At 42.4% G+C, this 27,458-nt stretch overlaps 2 protein-coding genes across 3 annotated transcripts in view; both read left to right on the top strand.

Annotated features, from left to right (window-relative positions):
• The first annotated feature begins 10,794 nt into the window (after positions 1 to 10,794).
• LOC148112886 (uncharacterized) lies at positions 10,795 to 12,230 on the top strand. The gene is made up of 2 exons (XM_087874320.1): positions 10,795 to 10,986; positions 11,164 to 12,230. The coding sequence occupies exons 1-2, from the start codon at positions 10,795 to 10,797 to the stop codon at positions 12,130 to 12,132; spliced, it is 1,161 nt and encodes a 386-aa protein (XP_087730446.1). The 3' UTR covers positions 12,133 to 12,230.
• A 13,609-nt stretch (positions 12,231 to 25,839) lies between these two features.
• Positions 25,840 to 27,458, top strand: part of SAMTOR (S-adenosylmethionine sensor upstream of mTORC1) — a 36,944-nt gene continuing 35,325 nt past the window's right edge. The window contains exon 1 of one of the 2 annotated variants that reach the window (XM_034431005.3): positions 25,840 to 26,185. In XM_034431005.3, the coding sequence (XP_034286896.1) occupies positions 26,053 to 26,185 (133 nt within the window). In that variant the 5' untranslated portion in view covers positions 25,840 to 26,052. The remainder of the gene's footprint in view (positions 26,186 to 27,458) is intronic. The other variant, XM_087873285.1, reaches the window with a different exon arrangement.

The raw sequence follows: 27,458 nt of genomic DNA, 5'->3' as shown, positions 1-27,458 counted from the left end.
CAACACGAGTGTGCTACAAAAGCTAAATTTGGCCAAACATAAACTGAATCTAACCACAAAAACTGAATTGGCACAGAAAATAAGAATGGTAAAACAAAATAATTTTGAACATGCTAACAAAACTGGATGCTGGTTAGCATATAAGCTAAAAAAGCAAACAGAAAAAAGAATTATACACCAACTCCAAGACGAATCAGGAACTCTTTACCACACACATCTGGAGAAGAAAAACATAGCCAAATTTTTTTTTCAAAAACTCTATTGCCAGGAAGAGGTCCCGGAAGACCAAATAAAAAAATACCTCCAAAAAACCAATCTTATGCACTTCACAGAAGATCACAGAGAGATGTTAAACCGGCCCATAACAATGCTGGAACTAATGGAAGCCCGCAAAAAACAAAAGAACAATAAGACTCCAGGACTGGATGGAATTCCTACTGAATTCTATAAACTTTGTCAACAATCGATAGACCAAATACTGTTACAAGTTTTTAACGAAGCACTACTGATAGCAGAAATTCCAAAATCTTGGACAGAAACTATTATTACATTAATACACAAAGAAGACTCAGATCCGACGCAAATTAAAAATTATAGACCAATTTCATTACTCAACGTGGACTATAAGCTATTCATGTCAATACTAGCTCAGAGACTCAAAGCAATAATACATAACTATATACATCCAGACCAAAACGGTTTCATACCTAAAAGACAAATAAAGAATAATTTGAGAATGATTATAAATATTCTGGAATACTATGATCAGAAGAAAGACAGAGAAATGGCCATAATCTCCCTTGATGCCCAGAAGGCCTTCGACAATTTGAATTGGTCTTTTTTCACAAAACAACTTGAACTAATGAACTGTGGAGAGAAATTTCATAATCTGATTAAAAAAATTTATTCCCAACAAACAGCAAAAATCTCAATAAACGGTGACATGACACAAATTTTTGATATTCAGAAAGGAGTACGACAAGGATGTCCCATGTCACCGCTAATATTTATAATAGCATTGGAGGTATTATTAAACGAAATAAGGAATGAGGAAGAAATCAAAGGACTCAAGATCCGGGGAGAGGAGTACAAATTGCTCGCCTTTGCAGACGACGTAATTTTCAACTTGGAAAACCCAAGACGATCTGGACCCAGACTGATGTCGATGATAGAACAATACGGGGAAGTTGCGGGCCTCAAAATAAACAAACAAAAAACAAAACTAATGACGAAAAATATGACCCAGACTCAGAGATCGGAATTAGAAGAAGAATTAGGAATCCAATTAGTAAAGAAGATAAAATATTTAGGTATTTGGCTGACGGCGAAAGCAACCACGATCAAAGAAGACAATTACACAAAATTACTAAAAGAAATTAAAAAAGACCTGGAAATCTGGAACAGGCTACAATTGTCATTGATGGGCAGAATCAGTTCAATTAAAATGAATATATTACCGAGGGTACTATATCTATACCAGGTAGTACCATTACATCCAGGAAGGGACTTCTTCAAAAATCTCAACAAAATTACAATGACCTATATATGGCAGGGAAAGAAGGCCAGAATTAAGATTAAAGCGCTACAAGACACACGAGACAGAGGAGGCCTTGCAGTACCAGACTGGGAGCTATATTATAAAGCAGCCGGATTGACCTGGATTAAAGAATGGATGAGATTAGATGACAAAAGAATGTTATATCTAGAAGGCTTTGATCTCATACGAGGATGGCACGCGTTCCTATGGGATGGACCAGACAAACAACACATGTACTTCCAAAGACACATAATTCGGGCCTCACTCTTCAAGATTTGGCAGGGAATTAAGAAAACTTATTATACTAAAATACCAAAATGGTGGTCCCCGATGGAGGCATTGATATTTCCAAATACCCTTGAAATCGGAAAGATGATGAGATACCAAGATTTACTGAATCATGAAGGAGAACTCACTCCAAGACATCAACTCCAAAATGGCGATATAAATATTGATTGGTGGCACTACACTCAAATACACTCAAGATACAATGCGGATAAAATCAAATATGGAATTGCAAAAGATCTGAACGAACTGGACAGAATTTTATTAGGAGCAGACCAGAAAATGATTACTAAAACATATAACTACCTTTTGAGAGACAAATTAATAGAAGAAACAGTTAAACATAATATGACAATGTGGGCCAGGGACATAGGACATAATATTCAATTGGCAGACTGGGAGAAATTATGGAAGCAGAACATAAAAATGACAAGAGCCACATCTTACAAGGAGAACCTCATTAAGATGTTTTATAGATGGCACTTACAACCAGCCTGACTTGCCAAAATACACCCAAACACTTCGGCGTTGTGTTGGAAATGTAAATCAAAAAAGGGGACATATTATCACACTTGGTGGAAATGTAGGAAAGCCCAACACTATTGGCAAGATATAAAAAATATTATCGAAGAAATAACGAACATTCAAATAGAAAACAGTCCAGAATTTTTTCTATTTGGCATGATAACGGCACAACATCTTAAGGAAACGAAATATCTCATCATACATATTTTGACAGCAGCAAGACTACTGTTCGCGCAAAACTGGGAATCAGACCAACTCCCATCCAAAGACAAAATCGTTGCAAAGATAACAGAGTGTGCTGAAATGGACAGATTGACGCTGGAACTCCAGGAAAAGGAAGAAAGTGAATACTATCTTGTATGGCACCAATGGTATCAATGGCTGGAAAGGAAAATCAGCAAAAATGTAGAGGACAGAAATTAGGGTAAAGACTTTCACAAGGAGATGAACCCATAAGAAATGTAAATTTGTAGTGAAAAGTTATAACATTGGAATTAGACATTTAATAATTACTCTTTATCAAACTATATAAGCTCAATGACATATATTCTGTTGATGACAAAAGCGTAAATGTAAAATGTTAGGTGGGTTTGTAGGTGGTGGGTTTTTTGTTTGTCTTTGTATTGTATTGTCTTTATATCTGTGTTTATATTTTAATAATAAAAAAAATTTAAAAAAAAAGAAGATTCCAAAAAGGAGGGTTTTTATAATAATTTGACAAATTTAGATAAAATTTTAACAGGTTCTGATGACCATGTAATTAAAAAACTATATAGTCATTTATTAGAAGTCAAATTGGCAGAAGAACAAGTTAAAGAAACAATGATTGCATGGGGGAAAAATGTGGGTTATGGGATTGATTTAGAGAAATGGGAAAAATTATGGTCACAGAATTATAAAATGACAATGTCAACAGCATATAAGGAAAATCTGTATAAGATGTTTTACAGGTGGCATTTACCCCCGGCGAAAATAGCCAGAATGTACAAGAACAAATCGGAGAAATGTTGGAAGTGTCATCAGACTCCGGGCTCATATTACCATATGTGGTGGACATGCGCAGAAGCCAAAAGATATTGGACTAAAATCCACAAATGGTTGGAAAAAATGACAAAGAAACATATTGACTTTAAACCAGAGATATTTTTATTAGGGATCTTACCAGAAATATACAATAGAGAAATGAGATATTTAATTGTGAATGTTTTAACAGCAGTTAGAATTGTATTTGCTAAAAATTGGAAAGGCGAGAAGACATTTACGGATGACGACGTTATTAAGAAAATTTTGGAGTGTGCTGAAATGAGTAAATTGACATTTGAAATTAGGGAACAAGAAGATAAACAATATTATTTGATATGGGATTTATTTTATCAATGGTTAGACAAGAAAGAATGGAAATGAAATATGAAATGAATAAGATTAAAGAACATATAAAGGGGCTTTCTTCCCCTCATGGAGGATAATTTACTATTAAATAATTGGTAAATGAGAATAATAATGTAACAAATTGTTAAATAAGAAAATGTTGGATAGAGGATTAAGCACAAAAGATTTGTAACCGATCAATACACTTTCTGTAATTGTAATGGATGATAATTTTTATGTTTGAAGTTTTGTTTAAAAAAAAAAAAAAATTCAAAAAAAAGTATGAAGACTATTGATTAACGCATTGTAAGCCGCCCTCAGTCTCCGGAGAAGGGCGGCATATAAAAATAAATAAATAAATAAATAAATAAATAAATAAATAAATAAGGCATCTGATTGTACGATCATTCCCCAGAGTAACCTTGTATGACAATGGGCCATTATGTTAGATGCCCTGGAGGCCACCCAAGGTGCCCCACTCCCATAGTTCCTGGCCCAGACCAATTCACCTGGCTATAAGTTTCGTGGGGGGAGGTGTTGGCTGAACCATCTCCGCCGCTACTCTGTCTGGGTGAAGTTGGTCGAGCTTTGTGGTGAGCCGACAGTCCCACTTCAGCTCCGCTGGGCTGTGACCTGTTGCTGTACTGGGCATTGTGTGTTGACACAGGAGGAAGTTTGCCAGGCGGTGATTCCAGTCCCCATTTGTGCTTGAGCATCTCCTTTGTGGTCCTGATCATTCATTCAGTCTGACCGTTGGTCATGAGGTTGAATGGAGCGGATGTTATGTGCCGAATCATGTTGGCATTGAGGAATGACTGAAACTCTGCTGCCGTGAATTGTGCTCCATGTCGAACACAATTACATCTGGCAGACCATGTGTGACGAGCAACTCTCAGATGACCCTGATCATTGTCATCGATGAGACCAGTACCACTTCTGACCACTTGGAATAGTTATAGTCCACTACTATCAGGAACACCTGCCCCTGGAAGGGGCCTGCAAAGTCAATGTGCATGCAAGACCATGAGGCATGCATGGTGGTCTTCCAGTGGTACATTGGTGCTTGTGGTATCTCCAGTCAGATTTCTTGGCAGACCTGGCAATTCCTTACTTGCTTCTCTATGTCTTTGTCCAGGCCTGGCCACCACAAGTAGCTCCTGGCTAGAGCCTTCATCCAAACAATTCCTGGGTGCCCTTGATGTAGGAAATCCAGCACCTTGGAGTGAAGACTGGTGGAATGATGACCCTGCTTCCCTTGTGGACCGACAGTTCATTTTTTCAAGAAGCGTAGTGTTGGAACTCTGAACCTGGCTGGGCCTCAGGCTGTCCCCTTAACACTCAGTTGAGAACGCAGCGAAGTGTTCTGTCTGTGGTGGTTTCAGCTGCAACATCCCCTGCATGTAGGTGTATGTCAGGCAGGTCCTGGATCACCAGAATACGACAAGCAGGGGCTGGATCCGGCTCAGTCTGTGATAGAGGCAGTCAGCTAGAGTGTCGGCGTGGCCCATTTCCTTGCCCGGTTTGTAGACTAGCCAGTACATGTATGCAGCCATGAAAATGGACCATCATAGCATTCGCAGTGACAGGATCAGTGGTGTCTGTTTGTCAGCTGTGAAGAGACCAAGCATGAGTTTGTGGTCTGTAAAGAAGGTGAAGGTTTGTCCATATAAGAAATCGTGGAACTTCTTAATGCCAGCCACTATGGTGAGAACTTCCTTGTTTATGTGGGCATAATTCCTGTCAGCCAGTGATAATGTTCTAGAATAGTATGCGATGGGGGCCTGTCTACTATCTGGCATCCTGTGGCTTAGTACTGCCCCAATGTTGTATGGCAAAGCATCACAGGCTAGTGTTACTGGTACAGTTTCGTTGAAATGAGCTAGGACAGAATCCAAGGATAACAATGATTTTACCAACTTGAACGCTTTGTCTTGAGTGCTCAACCAGACCCAGGGTGCTTGTTTGTCCAGTAGGCAGTATAGCAGTTCTTCCAGGGTAGCCTTATGTGGTAAGAAGGAGTGGTAAAAACTGAGCAAGCCCATGAATGCTTGGAGCTCCCCCTTGGATTTTGGAGTGGGGCTTGTTGAATTGCCTTTAGCTTTGCTTCAGATGGGTGGATTCTGGCAGCATCGATGTGGAAAGCCAGGAATTCTGTGGATTCCATGCTAATCTGGCACTTTTCCCTCTTGAGTTTTAGACCTGCCTCACAGAAACATTGGAGTACTGCATGGAGACGTTCCGCCAGGGCTGCTGCTGATTTCCCTGTGATCAGGACATCATCAAAGTACGGGCAGACGCCAGAAATGTTCTTCAGTGTTCATTCCATAATACTTTGGAACAATCCTGGTGCTATGCTTACCCTAAACTGCAATCGGTGCACTCAGAATGCACCTCTGTATGTAACTATTGTTTGTGCTTTTGCGGTAGCGTTGTCTACCGGTAGCTGCTGGTAGGCCAAGGCAAGGTCTAGTTTAGCGAAGATTCAGCCTCCCAGGAGTGAGGCGAGTATGTGGCTTACCACTGGTACAGGGTAAGCATGCTGCTGTAGTGCTTTATTTATGGTGCACTTGTAGTCTGTGCAAATGTGAACGTCCCCATTAACTGGGGTCACTATTGGAGTCTCCCAATGGCTACCAGTCCACGGGTTGGAGCATTCCCTGCTGTACCAGCTTGTCTAATTCTGCATCAATTTTAGGCTTCAATGCAAAGGGAATCCTGTGGGGTTTTAATTGGATTGGAGTTACTACTGGATCAAGGTTGAGTGCAATGGGTGCCCCTTTGTATTGTCCCAGTTCAGTGCTGAATAAGTCAGTTTATTGTTGGCATACCACTTCTAGATTGGCTATTTGGTTTTGATGGATGCCCATTTGGTTTTGATGGATGCCAGGTCCGTGGTAAATAAAGCCCCCCTCATTTGTGATCTAGTTCAGGAGGGGGGAGCGAATCTGGCAGGAATTACAGAGACCTGGTTGGGCCAAGGGGGGGGGTCCCCCTCATTGAAATGTGCCCTCCTGGTTTCCATGCATTTCATCAACCAAGGTCACAGAGTAGGGGCGGGGGGGTGGCGGTTGTTATAAAAGAAGATCTTGGTCTGAGGGAGGCCACTGTTCCTCAGATTGCCAGTTGTGAGTCCCTCCTGGTGAAGTGGGGTCATGGGGTACAAGTGGGCTTGCTGATCACGTACCTGGCTCCCTGTCACGTGGCAGCAGCCCTGCCTGAACTGCTCAACGTTATAGCCGGGGTGGCGGTTGATACCCCGAGGCTTATGGTCATGGGGGATTTTAACGTGCCATCCATCGGTGAAGCGTCTGAGGCAGAGTGGGAGTTCATGGCTTCCATGATGGCTATGGACCTGACCCAGTTAGTGCATGGCCCTACTCACACGGGGGGAAACACTCTGGTCTTGTTTTTTGTCTCTGGTCAGTGGTTGAATGATCTCGATATTGGGGATATAGTGACTGAACTCTTGTCATGGTCGGATCATTCCCTCCTTCACCTTGACCTTCGAACCACTATACCCCACTGCAGGGAGGTGGAACCGATGAGGTGGTTCTGCCCCAGGCGCCTGATGGACCCGGATTAGTTCCAGAAAGAGCTTGGGCCGTTTCCTGAGGCTCTGGCTCACGGCTCGACTGAAGACCTGGTGGCTGCCTGGGATAGGGCGGCCGATGGAGCTTTGGATCGGGTCATGCCTTTGTGGCCTCTGACTCGGTGCTGATCTCGCTTGGCTCCTTGGTTCACAGAGGAAGGGAGCTGGAACTCGTTGGGAACAATTCCGGGTGGCATGTCCCACATGATTACAGATGTAGCATCTTGGCATCCTTGGAGCGTAGGTCCTTCCTCAGAAGGGGCGCCTAGCTGGAGCTCTTGATGTGGGTGGTCCTCTCAAGTGTGGCATGGCTAACATGAGTGCTTCTTCTTCAATTAAAAGTCTGCATACATTGTCCATTGTGCGTTGAGCAATAGGCACTTGGTTAATCTTTGTAATGGCATCTTTCCATTCATAATTCAAAGAGTTAATAATAATGCTGATCATTTGAATATCATCAATATTATAGCCTCTTTATCTCAATTCTCTTCTGAGTCCTTTCAGTTTGGTCAAATGTCTTCCAATTTGTTCACCAGGTTTCAATCTTGAACCATGGAATTCAGACATGAGCAAACATGAAGATTCAATTGAAACAAGCCTGTAGCAATTTTCCAATTGGGCCCAAATTTGTTGGACCATTGCATCAGGCGGAAATGTAACCTGCAGTTCAGTATCCATGGACATCAATAATGTTGTGCAAGCTTTAGTCTCTAAGTCTCTTATTGCAGGAGTCCATGGCTGAGCAGGAGGATTAAAAACCATACAGTGAGTACCTTCTCTACGAAGTAACAATCCAATCTCACTGACCCAGGCCTTATAATTCTGCCCTGACATCTTTAATTTTGACTCACCAGCCAGTGGAGCAACAGAAGATGTCTTGTGAGGAATATGCATTTGGTATGCTGGCTGTGCCGGTAAAAATACCTGTGGTATTTGCTGTGCTTGTTGTGCTGGAGGTGGCCCAGGAATTGGCCCTGGTTGTACAGCTGGAGGCACGTGTGCATGCATTTGTGGTTGAGGATGTTGCATTTGAGCTGCAATATTACATGGCCTGCTGGAGACCCAGTCATTTGCCTTTGCTGCATTAAGCTATGTTGTGTTCCATCTAAAAGGACACCAGCACCACCAGGGGGTGCTGGAGATTGAACCTGTGGAGACACTTGTGGCATTGCAGCCTGAATCTCTGAGTGAGTTAAAGACATCTCTAATAGAGTCTTCTGCAATAATTGTAATTGCTCTCTCAAATTGCGATGCATTTCAGTTTTCTCTAGTAAATTACTTTCGCCAGCAGATGGTGCTGCAACTTTAGTTTCGGGCAGCTCAGCTCTTTCTGCATACGTGGCATTTGTAATTTGAGAATAGGAATGATCATTTGACATGTGCACAGCTCTCTGTTCTGATTGGCCTGACACAAAATCCACCAGGGGGTGTGTCTTTGGCTCCGAAAAAAAGGCAAAATGGCATTTTTAGAGATTTTGAAAACACTAGACTCTCTCTTATCTTGCTCAAACATAGATAAAGCCATTTTTGCCTGGGATAGCTCCTGTTCATAAAACTTTATATGGTTATGATAGGCTTTTATAGTTTGCTCATCCAGGGCGAGCTGAGAGCTTCGAGGAGAATAATGAATTGTTTCTGTCTCTGTGTGGGGGTGAAAATGCTCGGCAGTTTGTAGAAACTTTGGCTTTGCACCAAGCAAAGGGAGGACAGTTTGAGAGCATGCATAATTGGAAGAGGGCGTTACTGACCTCAGTCGTAGTGTTTCACCTTTATCTTCCTTCTGAACCCTTTGTAAGAGTATTTCATCCATTTCTTCTCCTCCCACGGCTCCCTCTAGCCGGGTGGCTGAGGCAAGCAGCCGGAAACTTGAAAACGTCCTTTCTGCCTCTTCTTCATAGGAGAGGTTGAAATCATTAATAGGGAATGCTCTGAGTTTCATTTTGCCCTTTTTCTTCTTGCTTGGCATATTAGCAGACAATTAATCAGCGTTCCGCAGTCGCAAAAATAATCATCTGGCTAAACTAGCCTAGAGGTCTAATTATCAAAGTAACAAGCAAGGAAAAGCCATAAATCAACCATCCTCTGCTACCAGTGTCAGAGGCAATTAGCCCCGTTACCTTCCTGGGGTAATTGCCTGGATCGTGGCACTTTCCTTGTGTATACTTTGATAAATAAAACCAGAATACATCTTCTAATAAACTCATATTTATTGTAAAGAAAATAAAACATCTAACTATCTAAATATTTAATTGTTACATTTTTGCAAAGTTCCTATCGGCTAGTTCTCAGCATCCGGACTTCTCTTGGCAAGAGAACAAAGAAAAGTGTGAAGTGGAAAGAAAGGAATGCGGATACACATAGTTAGCTTACTGATAAGAATTTTGGCAAGCTACGGAAAGTCTGACAGTCCAGAAATATGAGCTCAGCTGGTAAATACAAAAATGCAGTGACATTCCCTAATTTAACTGTGGTTTATGACGGAAATGATCAGTGTGTGTGTAAATATCAGAGTTTTGCTTTTCCCTCTTTGTCCTCCTTGTTTTTGTGTGTATGTCTAAGTCTTTGTGCACCCTCGAGGTAATTGTAACTGTAAAATATATCATCCCTAGAGACAAGAATTTGAAATTGTTAGAGGAAAAAAAAAGGTTGAAGCAATGAAAAATGGGAGAGAGAGAGAGAGAGAAAGAAAGAGCCTTTGCCCTGTGTTTGTCTGGCCAACAAGAAGAGAGTAAAGAGAACTTTTCATTTTATTTCTATTTTTTTTCTCCTTCCCTCTCTGTATCTTAAAGTAACAACTCAAGTTTATGAGGAAACGTTTTAAGTTCATTTACAAGAAAAAAAATTCAGTCTTGCACTCACTGTATGTGTTTAAATGGTTTTACCTGTTAATTTCTTTCCCGAAGTATGTGAATCCAGTTTTTTCTTTTTCATCTGTTGTGTCTCCATTTTGTTGAAACTGCATTATCTGTTTAGTTAACATAACAATACTGTTGTGTTGTTTATTTTCAAACTCTGCCTGCAAGCTATCTCCCCCGCCCCATCTCTAATCCTGTTACAATGCCTTTCCTGGGAAGATTACCCACAAAGAGGGGAGGGGACCCTGTCCTCATGTCTTTCAGCCCTGCACAGATGACTCTGCTGTTATGTATATGGTTTTGGCGGGAGATTTAAACAACAATGGGTCATTTGTGATTGGCCAGCTCCCTGGCCGGCAAGGTATATAAAAGGAGCTGTTTGCCTGTAACCTTTGCTGAAGTTCACACTACAATAAAGAGCTGTTGTCACGCACTACCTTGCTTCTGCCTCCTCAATCGCCCAATTTAACATTGGTGATGAGGATGGGATTGAGGCAACAAGAACCAAGCCAAAAAAGAGCTACCAGCAGCAGATTCAGCCATGCTGAGCTTCATACATAGCAGGACTACCACGATATCTGCGTATGTACCGCCAAAGCCTTTCGACCCTGAGAGAGAGAAGTGGGGGGTTGTACATGATCCGGTTCGAGTGCTCCCTGGAAGCCAGTGACATGCACAATCTTCCAGACAACAGAAAAAGGGCACTCTTCCTGAGCCACTGCGGGCCAGACATTTTTGACATGGCTGAGTCACTTTCTGAGCCGACTCCGGTCCAAATGGTATCATGGGAAGTGCTACAAGCTGCACTTAAAGTACATTACACCCTGGTACCATTCTGATTTGTCCAGCGGTACAAGTTCTGGCAGTGAGTACAGCGAGAAGGAAAGCCGATCAGCACTTACATGGCTGCCCTGCGTAAGGCTGCAACGCACTGCGAGTACTGAGACCTCGATGATGCACTTCTAGAGCAACTAATCTGTGGCGTGAGAGATATTTGCCTACAGAGAAGGTTGCTCGCAAAGCCTAACCTGACTCTACCCAGTGGCCCTGACGAAGCAAGGGCACACGAGTCATTGACCAAGGCTGCAGAGACCCTGCAACATCCAACCACCTCACAAACCACCCCGAAGTCGACACCGGTACACTGTGAGATGACCCAGACCGACAGCGAGGAAGAGTCGGACGAAGACGTCTTCCAGACCGACAGGCAGAAACATGAGCAGAGAGAGCATCGCGGGAGCTGCTCAAGCTGCGGAGGGTCACACCAGAGGCAGACCTGTAAGTTCAGGGATGCCATCTGCAGACGATGTGAGAAGAAGGGGAATTTGGCAAGTGTCTGCCGGGCAAGCCTACCAGTCAGCCACAAACCAAGAGATGGCTACAGCCAATCAGAGCCGGCACGACACAAGTGGATCAGTAAAGATGGCGACCAGAGGAAAAGGCACAAATTTCAAAGCCATGAGACCTGCAGCATCAGGATCGGCCAGGCTAGCGCGACCATCAAGAAAAAGGTCCACACCACAGTCGAGATCGAAGGAAGCACATGTGAGATGGAGATTGATACCGGATCATCTCTATCCATCATGTCCTGGGCCACCCTGAAAGCGGTGATACCAAGCTTAAAGAGGAGTCAACTACAGCACCAGCGGATACGGCTTTGGGACTACCAAGGGAACCGCATCCCTGTGGAAGGAGTTGGCACGTTCCAGGTCCAGTATGGAGAGCACCGGAAGAAGCTTCCCCTCACTGTGGTCAGCGAACGACTACCAAGCCTCCTGGGGCTGGACTGGTTCAAGGCCCTTGGAATGGGATTCACCGGAGTCCACAGCGCAAGCGGCAAGCCAGCCAGGAGCGACAGCAGCCTGAGGGACGACCTGATGAAGGAGTTCGAGGATGTGTTCAATGATCGACTGGACAAGTACGTGGGGACCCCTATCTCTTTTAATCTTGACCCCAATGTAGCCCCAATCTGACTTAAGGCTAGACGAGTGCCCTTCGCACTAAAGCCTAAGATAGACTTGGAATTGGACAAACTAATTAAACAGGGGGTGTTAGTCCCAGTACACCACGCCAAATGGGAGAACCCCATTGTGACACCCATCAAGCCTGATGGGTCTGTGCGCATCTGCATGGACTACAAATGTATGATTAATAAGGGTCTCCAGCAGAGCACTTACCCTGTCCCAATCATACATCATTTGCTCCATTCCCTGGGTCCTGGCAAGATCTTCGCAAAACTTAATCTTGCGCAGGTGTACCAGCAACTGCCAGTAGATGGCGCTACCATGGAGGCACTGCCCATCGTAACTCACAGAGGTGCCTTCAAATGAACTAGGCTACAATTCGGAGTTAGCATAGCTCCTGGCCTGTTCCAAAATACAAGGGAATGTCTACTACAAGAACTTCCAGGGGTAGTCCCCTATTTTGACGATGTCCTTATCATCGTCACCAGTGAAAAGCAACTAGAGGACTGACTAAGACTAGTGTTAGAAAAATTCAGAAGTGCTGGCCTATGGGTCAAACGGACAAAATGCATGATAGCAGTACCCTCAGTCGAGTTCCTGGGGTACTGGGTGGATGGAATGGGCATTCACCCCACCGAAAGTAAGATTAGGGCCATCAAAAATGCGCCAACCCCCAAAAACAAGTCGGAGCTACAAGCCTTTCTAGGTCTCCTTAACTTTTACGCCATTTTCCTGAGAGACAAGGCAACGGTAGCTGAACCCCTACACCGACTATTGACTAAAAATGCACCCTGGGTTTGGGGAAAGTCTCAGGCTGCCGCTTTTGCCACCGTAAAGAAACTTTTGACCGCAGACAGTTTCCTCATCCAGTACCTTGCGACGCTTCCGCTTGTACTAGTCTGTGATGCGTCTCCTTTTGGAGTAGGGGCCGTCCTGAGCCACAGATTACTGAATGGACTAGAGGCGCCCATCGCTTTCTATTCCCGCACCCTGTCCAGTGCTGAGCAAAGCTACAGCCAGCTGGACAGGGAGGCCCTGGCAGCCGTCTCGGGAGTCAAGAAATTCCACTAATATCTGTTTGGATGGAACTTCGAACTTGTCACGGACCACCGGCCATTTTCGGGCCTACTGGTGGGGGATCGGCCCACACCCGCTGCCTTGTCTCCATGGATGACTCATTGGACTATCTTCCTAGCTGCATATTCCTACCGCCTTGTCCACCGGCCCAGACTGAGTTTGGGGCACACCAATGCCCTCAGCCGATGCCCGCTACTGGACATCCTAGACGACCCCACTCCGGGGGCACCAGTCCTACTCATTGATGCTTTGGACTCAGGACCTCTCACTTCTGCTGAAGTGGCAAGAACGTCTGCTCGGGACTCTATTCTAAAGACTGTCATGAGTTGGGTCACGAGGGGATGGCCGGGAAGGACTGAAGGCGGGGAATTCAAATTGTTCACATCCAAGAGGAATGAATTGTCTATGCAAGGTGGGTGTTTACTGTGGGGCGATCGAGTCGTTGTTCCCTTATGCTTAAGGGAAAAGGTTTTGCGCATGTTACATGATGGGTACCCCGGGATCGTAAGGATGAAGGGGCTAGCTAGGAGTTATGTGTGGTGGCCACGAATGGATGACGACATCACAGAGTAGGTGGGGAAGTGTCAGCCCTGCCAAGAATCCAGGCCAGATCCCCCCACAGCACCGGTCAGGGAATGGGAACGTCCCCAGGGTCCCTGTCCAGGATACACATAGATTTCGCTGGCCCATTTCACGGCCAAACATTCCTAGTGATCATTGATGCCTATTCAAAATAGCTCGAGATCATTCTAATGCAATCCACGACTTCCGAAGCGGTCATAAAGGTGCTTCGGAAACTCTTTGCCACCCATGGATTGTCCGATATACTCGTATTGGATAATGGGCCCTAATTCACCACCACCCAGTTCGAGGGGTACCTGGCAGAGCTGGGCATCAGGCATGCACTCTCTGCCCTTTTTCATCCGGCCAGTAACGGACTGGCTGAAAGATTTGTGAGAACGGCCAAAGAGGGCCACACTCTCATGGCTAGACGCTGGGGATTGGCAGGCCAGGGTAGATAAATTCCTAGCTGTCCAGCATGCCACACCATGCACAGTGACAGGGCACAGTCCGGCCGAGCTCATGATGGGCAGGAAGCTACAGTGCATCCTGGACCGATTACACCCCAACAATTCCCCAGACGGATTCAAGGGGGAGGACAAGAAGTTGAGGGAATTCCAGATAGGGACAACAGTGTTCACCAGGAACTACGCAAATGGGCCACTATGGGTAGCTGGGACAATTTCAGACAGCACAGGCCCCAAGTCATACACTGTAGACATGGAAGACAGGAGGATTCGGTGAAGGCACATTGATCAACTCCAGAGAAGGTTGGCCACCAAACCAGAACCACAACCCCAAAGTCCAAGCCCTAACTTCCAAACTCTTCCACAACAGCTAGCTCAAGCTCAATGAGATCCGGGCACTTATCTGGGAACTTCAGTGTCCAGTGCCGCCCGAGCGAGACGCTTCTCCCAGCCGAGGAAAGCAACGTCCCTGAAGAAATCCAGGAGGTTCCATTGGCAGAGCTGGGAGAAACAAAAGGTCCCTCCGACCAGCTCGACACCACACCTCTGACTGAATTACACAGGTCAACCAGGCGTAGGGAACGCCCTGGTCACATGCGCGATTATGTATGCAGATGTACACCCTAAGTGCCTTCTGGGAGGGGAAGGGTGTTATGTATATGGTTTTGGCGGGAGATTTAAACAACAATGGGTCATTTGTGATTGGTCAGCTCCCTGGCTGGCAAGGTATATAAAGGGAGCTGTTTGCCTGTAACCTTTGTTGAAGTTCACACTACAATAAAGAGTTTGTCAGATGTAAATGCCTTATTCTCTAATGTGTAAATAATATATGAACGGGGTATCAGGGGTTAACTTATTCTTCACTTCCTAATGTATTCATAATTCACCACTCCCACTTATAGCTCCACCCATTGTATATATAAGGAGCCACCTACACCCTTTTCCTCGCTTCTATCTGTGAATATTCAGTGAATATAGAATGCCTATTGTAAATAAAAGGAAATATATTTAAACCTTTAACTCTTACTAATATTATTGAGTCTGATCCTGAAAATATTGCAACAAGCTGGTAGCAGAGGATGGTTAATTGACTCAATAAAAAAACTTAAAAATGTCTAAGAAAGATAGGCCCAACACCAGGGCCTACAGCAAAGAAATGGAAACAGAACAAGAAATAATCAACGAATCTACAAACGCAATTTCGAGAGAATCCGAAGAATACACCACTGAAGACGAAGAAATAATAGATGAAATTGATGACCAGAAGGAAATCGAAATAGAGAATAACGAACTCAGGTCAGAGATATTAAAACTATTAAAGAGCCAGAAGAATGATGAAAGCCTCATCGCGAAACTCCAAGATATGCTGAAGAACAGCGGAGCAGCGAGAGAGAAAAACATCACTAATGAAAAGTCTAAGGACCCAAAAATAGTGAGTGATATGACTGCAGAGAAAGTCATTACGAAGAAGAAAAACGGTGATCCCGCGCAAAATTTTGAATGGCAGCCATCTTGGTTTCAACAGGCCTCCAGGGTGAGCGAAGCAGAGCCAATCAAAATGCTCAATTCAAAATTTCTGGCGCGAAAAACGTTACCAAACAACGAAAATGAAAAAGAAGATTCAAACTCCTCAGAAGAATCAGAATCAGAAAGTGAAGATGATTCAACAAACTCCCAAATAAAATCAGCAATGAAAACGCTTTTTGCTGCATTTGGGCCAAAACTAAAAATTAACAAACAGCTACCGAAGAAGCGAGCGAGCAAGCCGATGCCTCAAGACCTGCCCGCTCCCATCCTGACTACGAGAACGCCGACGCCCGAACCCAGAGAGCCCTGCCGGTACCGCCCTACGCCACAAACCGAAGCAAGCACCAAAGCCCTCAGGGGAAGAGGAAGAGCAGCCGCCGTCGTCAAGACTCCCAAAATTGAACCAGAGACCGATTCATCTGAAGAGGAGCAGAACGAGCGAGCCACAATGGAGAGAACCTTCCACGACGACTCCAAAGAAGAAATGGACAACGCGCATGCGCAAAACTACGCAGACGGTCCGGGAAGACATGAACTGGCGAGGAGACCATGCAGACTCGTTGCGAGCATCCCCATGCCGTTTTGCAATTTTCTACACTTGCGAGACCACGGACTACCTCAGGTTGTAAGTAATGGACACAATAATGTCGGAAATTTACCCAGTGACTTCCCAAAGCTAAGGGTTGATGGCGTTAATTTGCAAGAATGGTATCAACAGCTCCAGGTTGTCTTTATGAAGGAAAACTTATTATTTTTTATCACTAGTCCCCCAAAAAGACCTTGGACTCTAAAAATAGATTGTTTACACCATAGAGCATTTTTCTTAATAATATCTAGTGTGTCTCCTGCAATGTATCATAGCATTAAGCCAAATCTGACTGTTTCAGAAATCATTCAATGCATGTTTAATTTATTTCACAGTGACAGTGTAGCTACCACCACAAGGATGTCTAAAGATTTCTTTTCATCTAGGGTAAAACCAGGGGTTTCCATAAATGAGCATTTAATATATTTAAACAAAATAAGAGCTGAGCTGCATTTGAGGGGGGAGGTGATTTCAGACCAAACAATGAAAAGTGTTATTATCAACTCACTTGATTCATCATGGGACAATTTTATGTCACATTTAGACACTATCAATCTAGGATATTTATCCATAGAAAGTCTATCCAATAAACTGATAGCAGAAGACAATTCAAGAAGGAATCGTTCTAGCAATCACACAGAACACAAACCATATAGGAAAGTAACTTTCCAAGAAAAATATAATGAAACATTTAAATGCCACAATTGTGGATCCAGGGAACACAATAGAAGAGACTGTCCCAAAATTTCAAGAGAAAGGCATAGGTCAGAATATAGAAACAAATACAATTATAGACAGTCTTCCATAGATAGACATAGATATAGGAGCCCACCAAATTACAAAGAGAATAGAGGGGGCAGAGATAATTCAAAGGATAGAAAATCTGGCTCACTGAACGGGCTAAATAAACAAGACAACACTAACATACAGCAAAATGAGAACAATAATTGGCTTATTGATTCTGGAGCAACTAATCACACCACTAATAACAAAAATATATTGTCTTCATTTGCAGAAGATAAATTTGTAATAAAGGTAGCTAACCAAGAAAAGGTGCAAGTATTAGGTAGAGGGAATGTAACCTTGCCTGGTCTAGGAAAAATAGAGGGGGTATTGCTAATACCTGAGATACCTCATAACATACTAAGTGCTATAAAACTAAGTAGAGATTCTGACATTAACATTGTTTTTTCAAAAGGAAAAGCGATTTTGGAGAAGAATAAAATAAATATAGGCACAGTGATGATTAAAGGAGGCCTACCTTATCTGATAACTAAGGAAAAATGGTTGCATAACATTGACTCAAATATGGAAGATTGTATTGAAGTAGATGATGAAAATATTAGCAATAGTGACAATGATGAGTGTAAAACATCTCATGATCACAAAGATGCACACAATGAAAAAAAACCAAAAATAGGTAAGCCAATTCATGATGAGTGTGCTCACATCTTACATAGGAAGTTAGGACATGCCAGTTTTCCTGTAGTACAAAAAATGACTGAACACGCAGAAGGTGTTAAAATAAAAAATTGTGAAAACTATTTGGAATGCTCAGTATGTAAATCTACAAAACTAAAAACTAGCCCCAGGCCAAGAAAATCTACTAGATCAACTAACAAAATTTTTGATTTAGTACACATGGACTTAGTTGGTCCATTAACTCCATCAATCACTTATAGAAAACGTTACTTCCTGACAATAGTGGACGATTATAGCCGCTATGGGTTTGTTTATACATTAAAACACAAAGATGAAACATTTCAAAAATTTAAAGAATTTTACAAACGCATAGAAACACAACACAACATCAAAATAAAACAAATTATGACAGATAGGGGATGCGAATTCATGTCTAAAGAATTCTCCCAATGGTTAAAAGACAAAGGAATGTTACATTACACATCTAGTCCATTTTCTGCGTTCCAGAACGGGATTGCAGAGAGGAAAAATTCCACATTACAAACCATGATTAGATGCACATTGGAAGATGCTAGCTTAAGCAAACAATTCTGGTCAGAAGCCTTACATTATTCAAATTACACACAAAATAGAACATGGTCCAGCATTGTAAATAAGACACCATATGAAGTGATGTATAATAGAAAACCAAAATTAGCACACATGCATATATTTGGAGTCACTGCAGACGTACACATACCTAAACAATTAAGAAGAAAGGGAGAAAACGTATCCAGAAGACTCAGATTTATGGGATATGAAACCGGTACTAAAGGGTACAGATTCATTGATAACAATAACAAATTTATAGTCTCCAGAACAGCTGTGTTCCATGAACAGGCTAACTGGTCTAAATTACATCTTAATGAAATATTTCCAAATAAATATAAAGGTACAAAATCTCATGAAGAAGGGATCATAGAAAAGCAAAATATCAACAAAAATAAGAACAAAACCAAAATTTGGACAAATAGCCAACACAAAATTAAGACAGACACATTAACAAAAAAGGAAGCAAGATATTTGCATGATAACGATAGTAAACCTGAAAAAACCATTAGAAACACCAGAAATCAAATGCCAAATAAATACAAAGATTACATAATGCATATGGATGGTGAGCCAACAACACCCAATACATATGAGGAAGTGTTAAAACTCCCTCGTGAAGAAAAGGAAAAATGGGAATTAGCGATGAAAAAAGAGATGGAAAGTTTACAAGGATTAAATGTATTTACACCTGCAATTGCACCTAAGGATAAAACAATTATTGGTACCAGGTGGATATATAAAATTAAGAACTTAGAGGGAGGCAATACTCTATACAAAGCTAGACTAGTTGCACAAGGTTATGCACAGAAATATCCGGAGGACTATACTGACACGTATTCCCCCACAGTAAGAACAGAGAGTGTCAAAACAGCTCTAGTGGTAGCATCAGCACTCAACCTTGATGTATTTCAATACGACATACAGACTGCGTATCTACACGCTAAACTAGATAAAGAAATATACGTAAGAGCACCTCACAGTCAATACACAAACAAAAATGAAATTTGGTTGTTAAACAAGAGTTTATACGGGTTAAAACAATCTGGTAAACGATGGTATGATTGTTTAGTGAAAGTACTTAGAACCATGGACTTCAACGCTACTACTGCTGATAACTGCTTTTTTGTCAAAAAGGATGATGATTACATTGAATTTGTATTGATTTATGTGGATGACATTTTATACATAGGAAAACATAAAGAGAGAAGAGAAACCTTTGTAACCAAACTAAATGAACATTTCTCGTTAAAATCTCTAGGTAAAGTAAACAAATATCTTGGTGTCCAAATTAATAAGACTAGAAGGGGATTCAAACTTACTCAGAGAGATAAGATTGTAGAACTTTTAAATAAATGCAATTTAAACAATGCCAAACCTTGTGATACTCCTATGCAAACTGATTTTCTAAGAAATACTGATGAATCTTCCCCCGAATTCAAGGATAACACGTTTTATAGATCAATCATAGGTTCACTTCTTTATATATCTAATTGGACTAGACCAGATATCGCCTTACCACTCAATCTATTATCCAGACATGTCAGCAAACCAACAATGTATCACTGGGAAGCTGTTAAAAGAATTTTAAGATACCTGAAAAGTACACTAGACTTTTGCTTAATATTAGAACCTAAAGACAATAAAGAACCAAAGCTTACATGTTATGCAGATGCAGATTGGGCTGGAGACACCTCATGTAGAAAAAGTACATCTGGTTATATATTTCTCTTAAATGACTGTCCAGTTTACTGGTACACTGGTAAACAAGAACTAGTGGCCACTTCAACGACAGAAGCGGAATATGTTTGTTTATCCAAAGCTGCAAATAACCTTGTATGGTTTAATGATTTAATTTCAGATGTTTGGAAAAAACCTGTTTTGCCTTTTGTTATGCATGAAGATAATAAAGCAGCCATTGAAATATCTAGATCTGATGCCATTGGACAAAGGTCCAGACATATAGATATAAAATTTAAACATGTGAGACAATTATCTCAGGATGGATTTATTAAAGCAGTGCATTGTGATACCTCAGAACAATTAGCTGACATATTGACAAAGCCTTTACCTTCTAAGCAACACAAATATTTAACTTCTAAATTGTATGTATTGTATTGTCCTGAATCTGAGTGTAATTGGTGTTGTATAACGAATCGGCATTTAGAGGGGGATTTGTCAGATGTAAATGCCTTATTCTCTAATGTGTAAATAATATATGAACGGGGTATCAGGGGTTAACTTATTCTTCACTTCTTAATGTATTCATAATTCACCACTCCCACTTATAGCTCCACCCATTGTATATATAAGGAGCCACCTACACCCTTTTCCTCGCTTCTATCTGTGAATATTCAGTGAATATAGAATGCCTATTGTAAATAAAAGGAAATATATTTAAACCTTTAACTCTTACTAATATTATTGAGTCTGATCCTGAAAATATTGCAACAGAGTTGTTGTCACGCACTACCTTGCTTCTGCCTCCTCAATTGCCCAACTTAACACTGCAACTGTGGAAGCAAAGCACATGGATCCAGGTGCTGCCTCCAGAGGAGACCTTCCATCTGTTTGAGCCAGGAATTGGGTATGAATCCAGCCTCCACTGAAAGTCATCACAGCAACCAGAGTGGAGCAGACCTTCCCAGGCCTGACTGACCAGCCTTACCACCAAGCATGCTACCCAACAGACATTAAGGAAAAGACCCTGAGATGGACAAGTAAAGACCAAAAGACTCTTTTCAATCCCCAGAAGACAGCTGGAAAGACTATCAGGGGACGGTGGAAATTCATTGTAAGGTTTTCTTTCTTGTCTCATTTATATTGTAATCAGTTTATTGTAAAAATTGTATTTGGGAGTGGTTGTCACAGCAAGTTATGTACACCTTAGATTTCTTCCTGGTGGGGAGGAGAAATATGTCCAAAATGTTTGTATTGTCTGTATTGTAAAAGTGGTTGCATACACATGCACACAGAGAGAGACACACCATTCAGAATTAGACTGAAACTATTCCCTTCGTTTACCTCTACAAAGCTTCTCCTAGGTTGATTTTTGCTCTGTAGCACTAAAAGACCAAGTAGTCATATCTCCCTGCTAATTCCATGGGGGAGGGGACAATTCCCACAGGCAATTCCCTCACTTGAAGAGATAGCAAAAAAAGTGATATCCAAAACTCAAGCCTTGACTGTGACTCACAAATGATGCTGCCCAGTTGCCCAATAAAGCATGATATGTTGCGCTGGTGGTCTCATGAGTAGAAGTCCCAGGCAGTGGTGGGATTCAATTTTTTTAACAACAGGTTCTGTGGGCGTGGCTTAGTTGGGGGTGTGGCTTGGCAATCATGTGACTGGGTGGGCGTGGCTAGCTGGTCACGTGACTGTGTAGGCATGGCTAGCTCGTCATGTGACCGGGTGGGCGTGGCTATGTGCATAGGGACTACTCAGAGGGCTGAAAAAAGTCATTTCTGACTGGGCCTCGCACTTTTGACCAGTCCTCACACTTATGACCATCCTCACATTTATGCCCGTGCAGCTTTCTTAACAACCATGTCACTCATTTCACAACTGCTTCTCTTCACCATGGTGACAAGATAGGGCAAAAACGTAAAATGTGAGAACAGTCGTAAGTTCGAGGACTGGTCAAAAGTGCGAGGACCAGTCAAAAATAACTTTTTCAGCCCTCTGAGTAGTCCATATGCACAAAAGGACTACCCAGAGGGCTGAAAAAAGTGATTTCTGACAGTTCCTCGCACTTTTGACCGGTCCTCACACTTATGACTGGTCATCATTTATGCCCATTGTAGCATTCTTAACAACCATGTCACTCATTTCACAACTGCTTCTCATCACCATGGTGACAAGATAGGGCAAAAACGTAAAATGTGAGGACAGTCGTAAGTTCGAGGACTGGTCAAAAGTGCGAGGACCAGTCAGAAATAACTTTTTCAGCCCTCTGAATAGTCCATATGCATAAAAGGATACAGCAATAGAGAGGGATGAAGGAAGGGAAGGGAAATTAGAGTAGGAGAGAGGGTAAGAGAGGGAGGAAGAGAGGAGGAGAAGGAGAAAGGAAGAGGAAGTAGGGAGAAGAAGAAGAGGGGGAGGAAGAGAAAGTAAGAAGGAAAGAAAAGAGAGAGGTGGTAGGTTTGAGGAGAAAGATTGCTGTACAATAAAAAAGATGAAAGGGAAGAAAGCCAACCCCAAACAAATATAAAGATATTAAGATAAAGTATGAATTATTAAACTTTAAAGAATAAAAGAGAACAAATATGAATAAATAACAATAATTAGAAACACACATACAAACATACAATGTATTTTCTTTGAACAGAGTATTTGGCCGGTTCACAAATTTAAACAGTGTTTAGTCATTTCAATTAAATTTACAATTTCTATATTTCCTTTTTGCCATATTTATTCCTCATCTATTTTTTTAAAAAACCAATATTACCCTTCATCCTTATCTCTAATCTTAATCAAATTCAATTTTCCCCCTCTATTCTATATTATACCCCTTCCCATTGTCATCTATTTTTATATCCATCGTCACATTGGTTAATTATGTAATATTAGTTGTTTAATATAAATTCAACATTTTAATATAAATCAATTAGTTATATAACTACCTTTTTTGTATATTAATCAATATGAACATGAATATTCCAATTATTTCCATGCAATCCAATTTCTTACAAATCAATTAATTATATTTACCAATAATAATAAACCAAATCATTTCCCCTATATATTCCTCCAAACCACAACTTAACCATTTCTGCTTTCAGAAATATACAATTAATAGTATCTCAATTATTACAATTCCCTAGTTAAATAGAGCTTTTTTTCTTTTGTGTTTTAAAATCCTGAACTCTCCTCTTTTTCCCTAAATTTCCCATTGTTTTCACCTACCTTTTTTGGTGAGGAAAAAGAAAAGAATTCTGCCTGCCTAATTTTCCAACCTTGCAGCAACAGCAAAGCAGTTTCAGTTTCGTTTTTCAGCATAGATAGGGGAAAAAAAATCTGCTCCAGCAAGCAGCAGAGCTCTGAGCAAAACAGCTGAGAGCAAATCAACTGGGGGTCGGGAGCCGATCTAAGCAAGGACTAATTAGCCTATGCTGAAGCTCCGCGGGCCAATAAAATTACAAAAAAAACACCCAACCGTTTGTTAAATTGCTGGCTCCCTCGCCCACCACTATTTATTGGCAATAAATAGTGGTGCGGAGGGGCGGGGCAAGCCAGCAATTTAACAAACGGTTCGGCTGCACCACTGGCTATAGAGCGGCCCTTTGAAGCCCTGCAGCAAGAATTTAAGCAGTTTTTTTTTCCTCTAGCCATCAGCTGGGACTCCGGAGGCAGCAATAGATTGGGAGTGGGCAGGGTAAGCGAATGGCCGGCAATCCAACAGAGCAGAGAGTGAGGGTGAGTGAAGGCGTGGAAGCTGCTTTCTCCATCCTGCTCTCTTGCGTCCGGAGCCGGTGGGGAACCACGTGGCAGCCCACGTGGATCCCAGGCAGCGGAACTCAGGCTAGGGAAGGGGTGGGCAATTGTGGCTCTTTTACAACCTGTGGCCTTCAACTCCCAGAATTCCTGAGACAGCCAAGCTGTCTCAGGAATTCTGGAAGTTGAAGTCCACAGGTTGTAAAAGAGCCACAATTGCCTACCCCTGGCTATGGTAGGCTGGCGCCGCATGGGTGGGAGGCGGGGAGGGGCGAGGGGCGGGCGAGCCAGCAATTTAACAAACGGTTCGGTGTGCTGCAGGGCCAATAAATTACAAAAAACACCGAATTGTTTGTTAAATTGCTGGCTCGCCTGCCCCATTTATTGGGAATAAATAGTAGTGCGGAGGGGCGGGGCAAGGGGCGGGGCGAGCCAGCAATTTAACAAAGGGTTCAGCCGAACCCCCTAGAACCCCCAGAATCCCACCACTGGTCCCAGGGCTCATTGTGTGTAATAATACTAAAAGAAAAAGAAAAAAAAAGTCTGGATTACACAGACTAACCTCAATTTGGACTCACAAATCCTGGATGCACTAAAGTAAGAGCTAGGGCAGGTTCAGTAACCAACCCTTGGAAATGGGCAGCCGGTGATTTAAAGGTAAACCATGGCTGTGAAAAATTTTGGGACATGTGCTTGCTTGAAACCTGACTGGAAGCTCACAGAAAGTGACATGAAACATCTGGAAACAATTGGCATGGAAAATTGGATACTGTAAAATTCTTACCAGAACTTTTCCCCTGGCTGCTAGACCTTCATGGTTGAAAGCTTTTGGGAGCCACTGAAGGAATCCTTTTCTATTGCCTCTATCAATGCCTTCCCCTTTGCACTAGAACAATTAAAAGCACCCATCAAGCCTCCCTGACCTGGTCTATTTTAATCTTTTGCCACGAACATGTTTCCAAACTCACATTTTGAAAAAAAAAAGAGGAGGGATTGTAGGAAGTTAGCACCCATCCCTTTCCTAGAGGAATGAAATATTTTGGGAAATATTAAAAAAGCAGAATATTATGTTCCCCTGGATGAGAAATGGAGAAGCATGTTTTAAAGACGAAGCAGCTCCCATCTTCCTGCCCCCACCCTTTGTCAATGGGCCAGGGGCAGAAACTCAATCTTTGTCAATGGGCCATCATCTGCAACACAATAGCACATCTAGCAACAGAAACTCACCACATGACACCTGGGAAAATTACATCAGCCAGCAAGGCTAGCTAAGACCTGGGAGTCTGACAACCAATCAGAATACTCTTTCTGGGCCCCAGGAAGTTCAAAGCCAGAGAGAACATAAAACCCGGGGACTCAGTGCGTCTCGTCCCTTTTCTGTTCAGGAACTCAAACCATCTGATCCTGTCCACCATTAAACCATCTTTCCAAGCAGTCTCCATGTTTCCAGTGTCTTTTTCCCCACTTGGAGCGGAACCCAGAAGGATATTTGTTCCTACAGAAGCAAAGAACGAAGACTGAGATTTTCAAGATTAGTCTATTTATTGCACCAATAGGCTTCTTTGCATTCAAATAAAGGCTGGTATTAATGCTTACTTCTTCAAAAATATCTTCCCAAATTTGTGTTAGCCTAAAACAGTGTTTCTCAATCTTGGCCACTTTAAAATGCATGGACTTCAACTGAAGTTGAGAAACGCTGGTCTAGGGTCACCAAGAATCGATCTGATAGCACCTTTTAAGATGCAGAGATGCTTTTATCAGCTATTACAAGTACAGTGACCATATTTTATTGGGAAAAAATAAAAGATAAACCTGAAAAAGGGACAGAGGTTAAAAAGCTTTGCTTTACAAAGGAAAATTCTAGAACAAAAAATGATAACACAGATGATTACATTAAATCTAAAATCACTTTTCTGAAATAAAAGATGTATGTTTGCTCTAATTTATAAAGCAGATGCTTCCAAAGTCTGTGAAGTGAGCCGTAGTTTACTACAGTTTAGGACCTTGCAATGAAAAGTGTTAATCTTAAAAGGCTCTATGACCCTTGGATACAGCTGGTCCACTCTGAAATTTAGACTCAAAAAGGCAACAGCAGCAAAAGGCTTTCAGGCGTAAAGACTACACTTCCCAACAGGCAACCCAGATGATCACATGACCCTTCCTATTCGCAAACCTACACTGCCGGCTGTGTCATAGAGACCGCGGCCACCGCCCCCCTCTGGGGAAACGGAAGGAGAGAGGTTGCGGAGTACCAGTCCTAGCACCATGGAGGTTGAGTGCGGGACTCCTATCCTGTTTCTGCCTCAGCCCCGAGAACAAGAGCGGAAACTGCAGCAGGAGAAGCTCTCCGGGGTGGTGAAGAGCGTTCATCGGCGCCTGCGCAAGAAATACCGGGAAGGTAATAAGATTCGGGTCTTAACTCGCCCCCTTCACTCCGCAGAGAGCGGATCTTCACCGCGGGATGAGAAAGAACGGAATTCAGGGCTGGGTTCGCCCTTTTGTCTTGGCTCCCGATGGCTTTGGAAGGGATTTGGGCCTGGGCACCGCCCACCTTTCTTCTCTCGGTCCTGGGACTGAAGGCTAGGCAAAGGAGGAGGACGGTGGGCCCTCAGTCTGCGGGGGAGGAAGGGGGCTGCGCTTCCTCTCGTGTAATGTGGAAAATTGTAAAAGAAAAACAACTCCATTAGCTTTGAAGGCAAGGAGGGCGATATAGTTGAGAATTTCCGATCAGAATTAAGCAGAAGGACTTCACATTTCAATGTTAAGTGATTTTCGTCCTATGAAGTGCCTTACTCTAAAGCACACGTTTCTTTTTTTTGTAAAGAGTGGTACTAACCGCAATTGGTGAACCTTTTTAAAAGAACTAATTGGCTAATTATAGTAGGAGGTTCTTTTATGGGTGGCAAAATCAGAGTGCTGGTACTCTTTCTGAAAAGAAGTAATGATGCAAAAATCTCTGGAAAGAGATTTGCTCGGAATATAAAAACTTGATTCAAGAACATGTATATAAAATTATTGGGTTTCAAAAATACATGTATATAAGATTAGAGTTCAAGATAGGGGTTCAGATTTCATTATGACAATCCTCTTTGGTTTATCTTAGCTGTCAATATTTATTTATTTATTTATTTAATTTATTTTATTTATATACCGCCCTTCTCCCGAAGGACTCAGGGCGGTGAACAGCCATAATAAAAACAATGTACAAAAATAGAATTTAAGAGCAGATTAAAATAATTAAATCATGGGCCGAATTTAAAACTCTCATTTTAAAACCAATTTTAAAATCCCATTAAGACCAAATTAAAATCATTTATCCCATCAGAGCGGCTTACTGGAATAACAGGATCTTCACTGCACGACGGAAGGCGCGGAGGTCCGGGATCCTTCGTATGTCTGGGGGTAATGCATTCCAGAGGGCAGGGGCCCCCACAGAGAAGGCTCTCACCCTGGGGGTTGCCAGTCTACATTGTTTGGCTGACGGCACCCTGAGGAGGCCCTCTCTGTGGGCGCGTACTGGTCGGTGGTAGGCAATCAGTGGCAGAATGCGGTCTTGTAGATAGCCAGGTCCTAAGCCATGGAGCGCTTTAAAGATGGTAACCAACAACCTTGAAGCGCACCCGGAAGACCACCGGGAACCAGTGCAGCTCGCACAAGAGGGGTGTTACATG

This window comes from Pantherophis guttatus, chromosome 7, assembly GCF_059756535.1.
Source record: "Pantherophis guttatus breed Tessera chromosome 7, ASM5975653v1, whole genome shotgun sequence".
Classification (NCBI taxonomy): Eukaryota; Metazoa; Chordata; class Lepidosauria; order Squamata; family Colubridae; genus Pantherophis; species Pantherophis guttatus.
The sequence above is the reverse complement of the archived record's forward strand: the minus strand, read 5'-3'. Positions and strand labels throughout refer to the sequence as shown.

Coding starts and splice junctions, on each gene's coding strand:
- LOC148112886 (XM_087874320.1), top strand. CDS start 10,795: ATGATCCGGTTCGAGTGCTCCCTGGAAGCCAGTGACATGCACAATCTT. Junction 10,987..11,163: donor TTAAAGTACATTACACCCTG/GTACCATTCTGA, acceptor ATTTGCCTACAG/AGAAGGTTGCTCGCAAAGCC.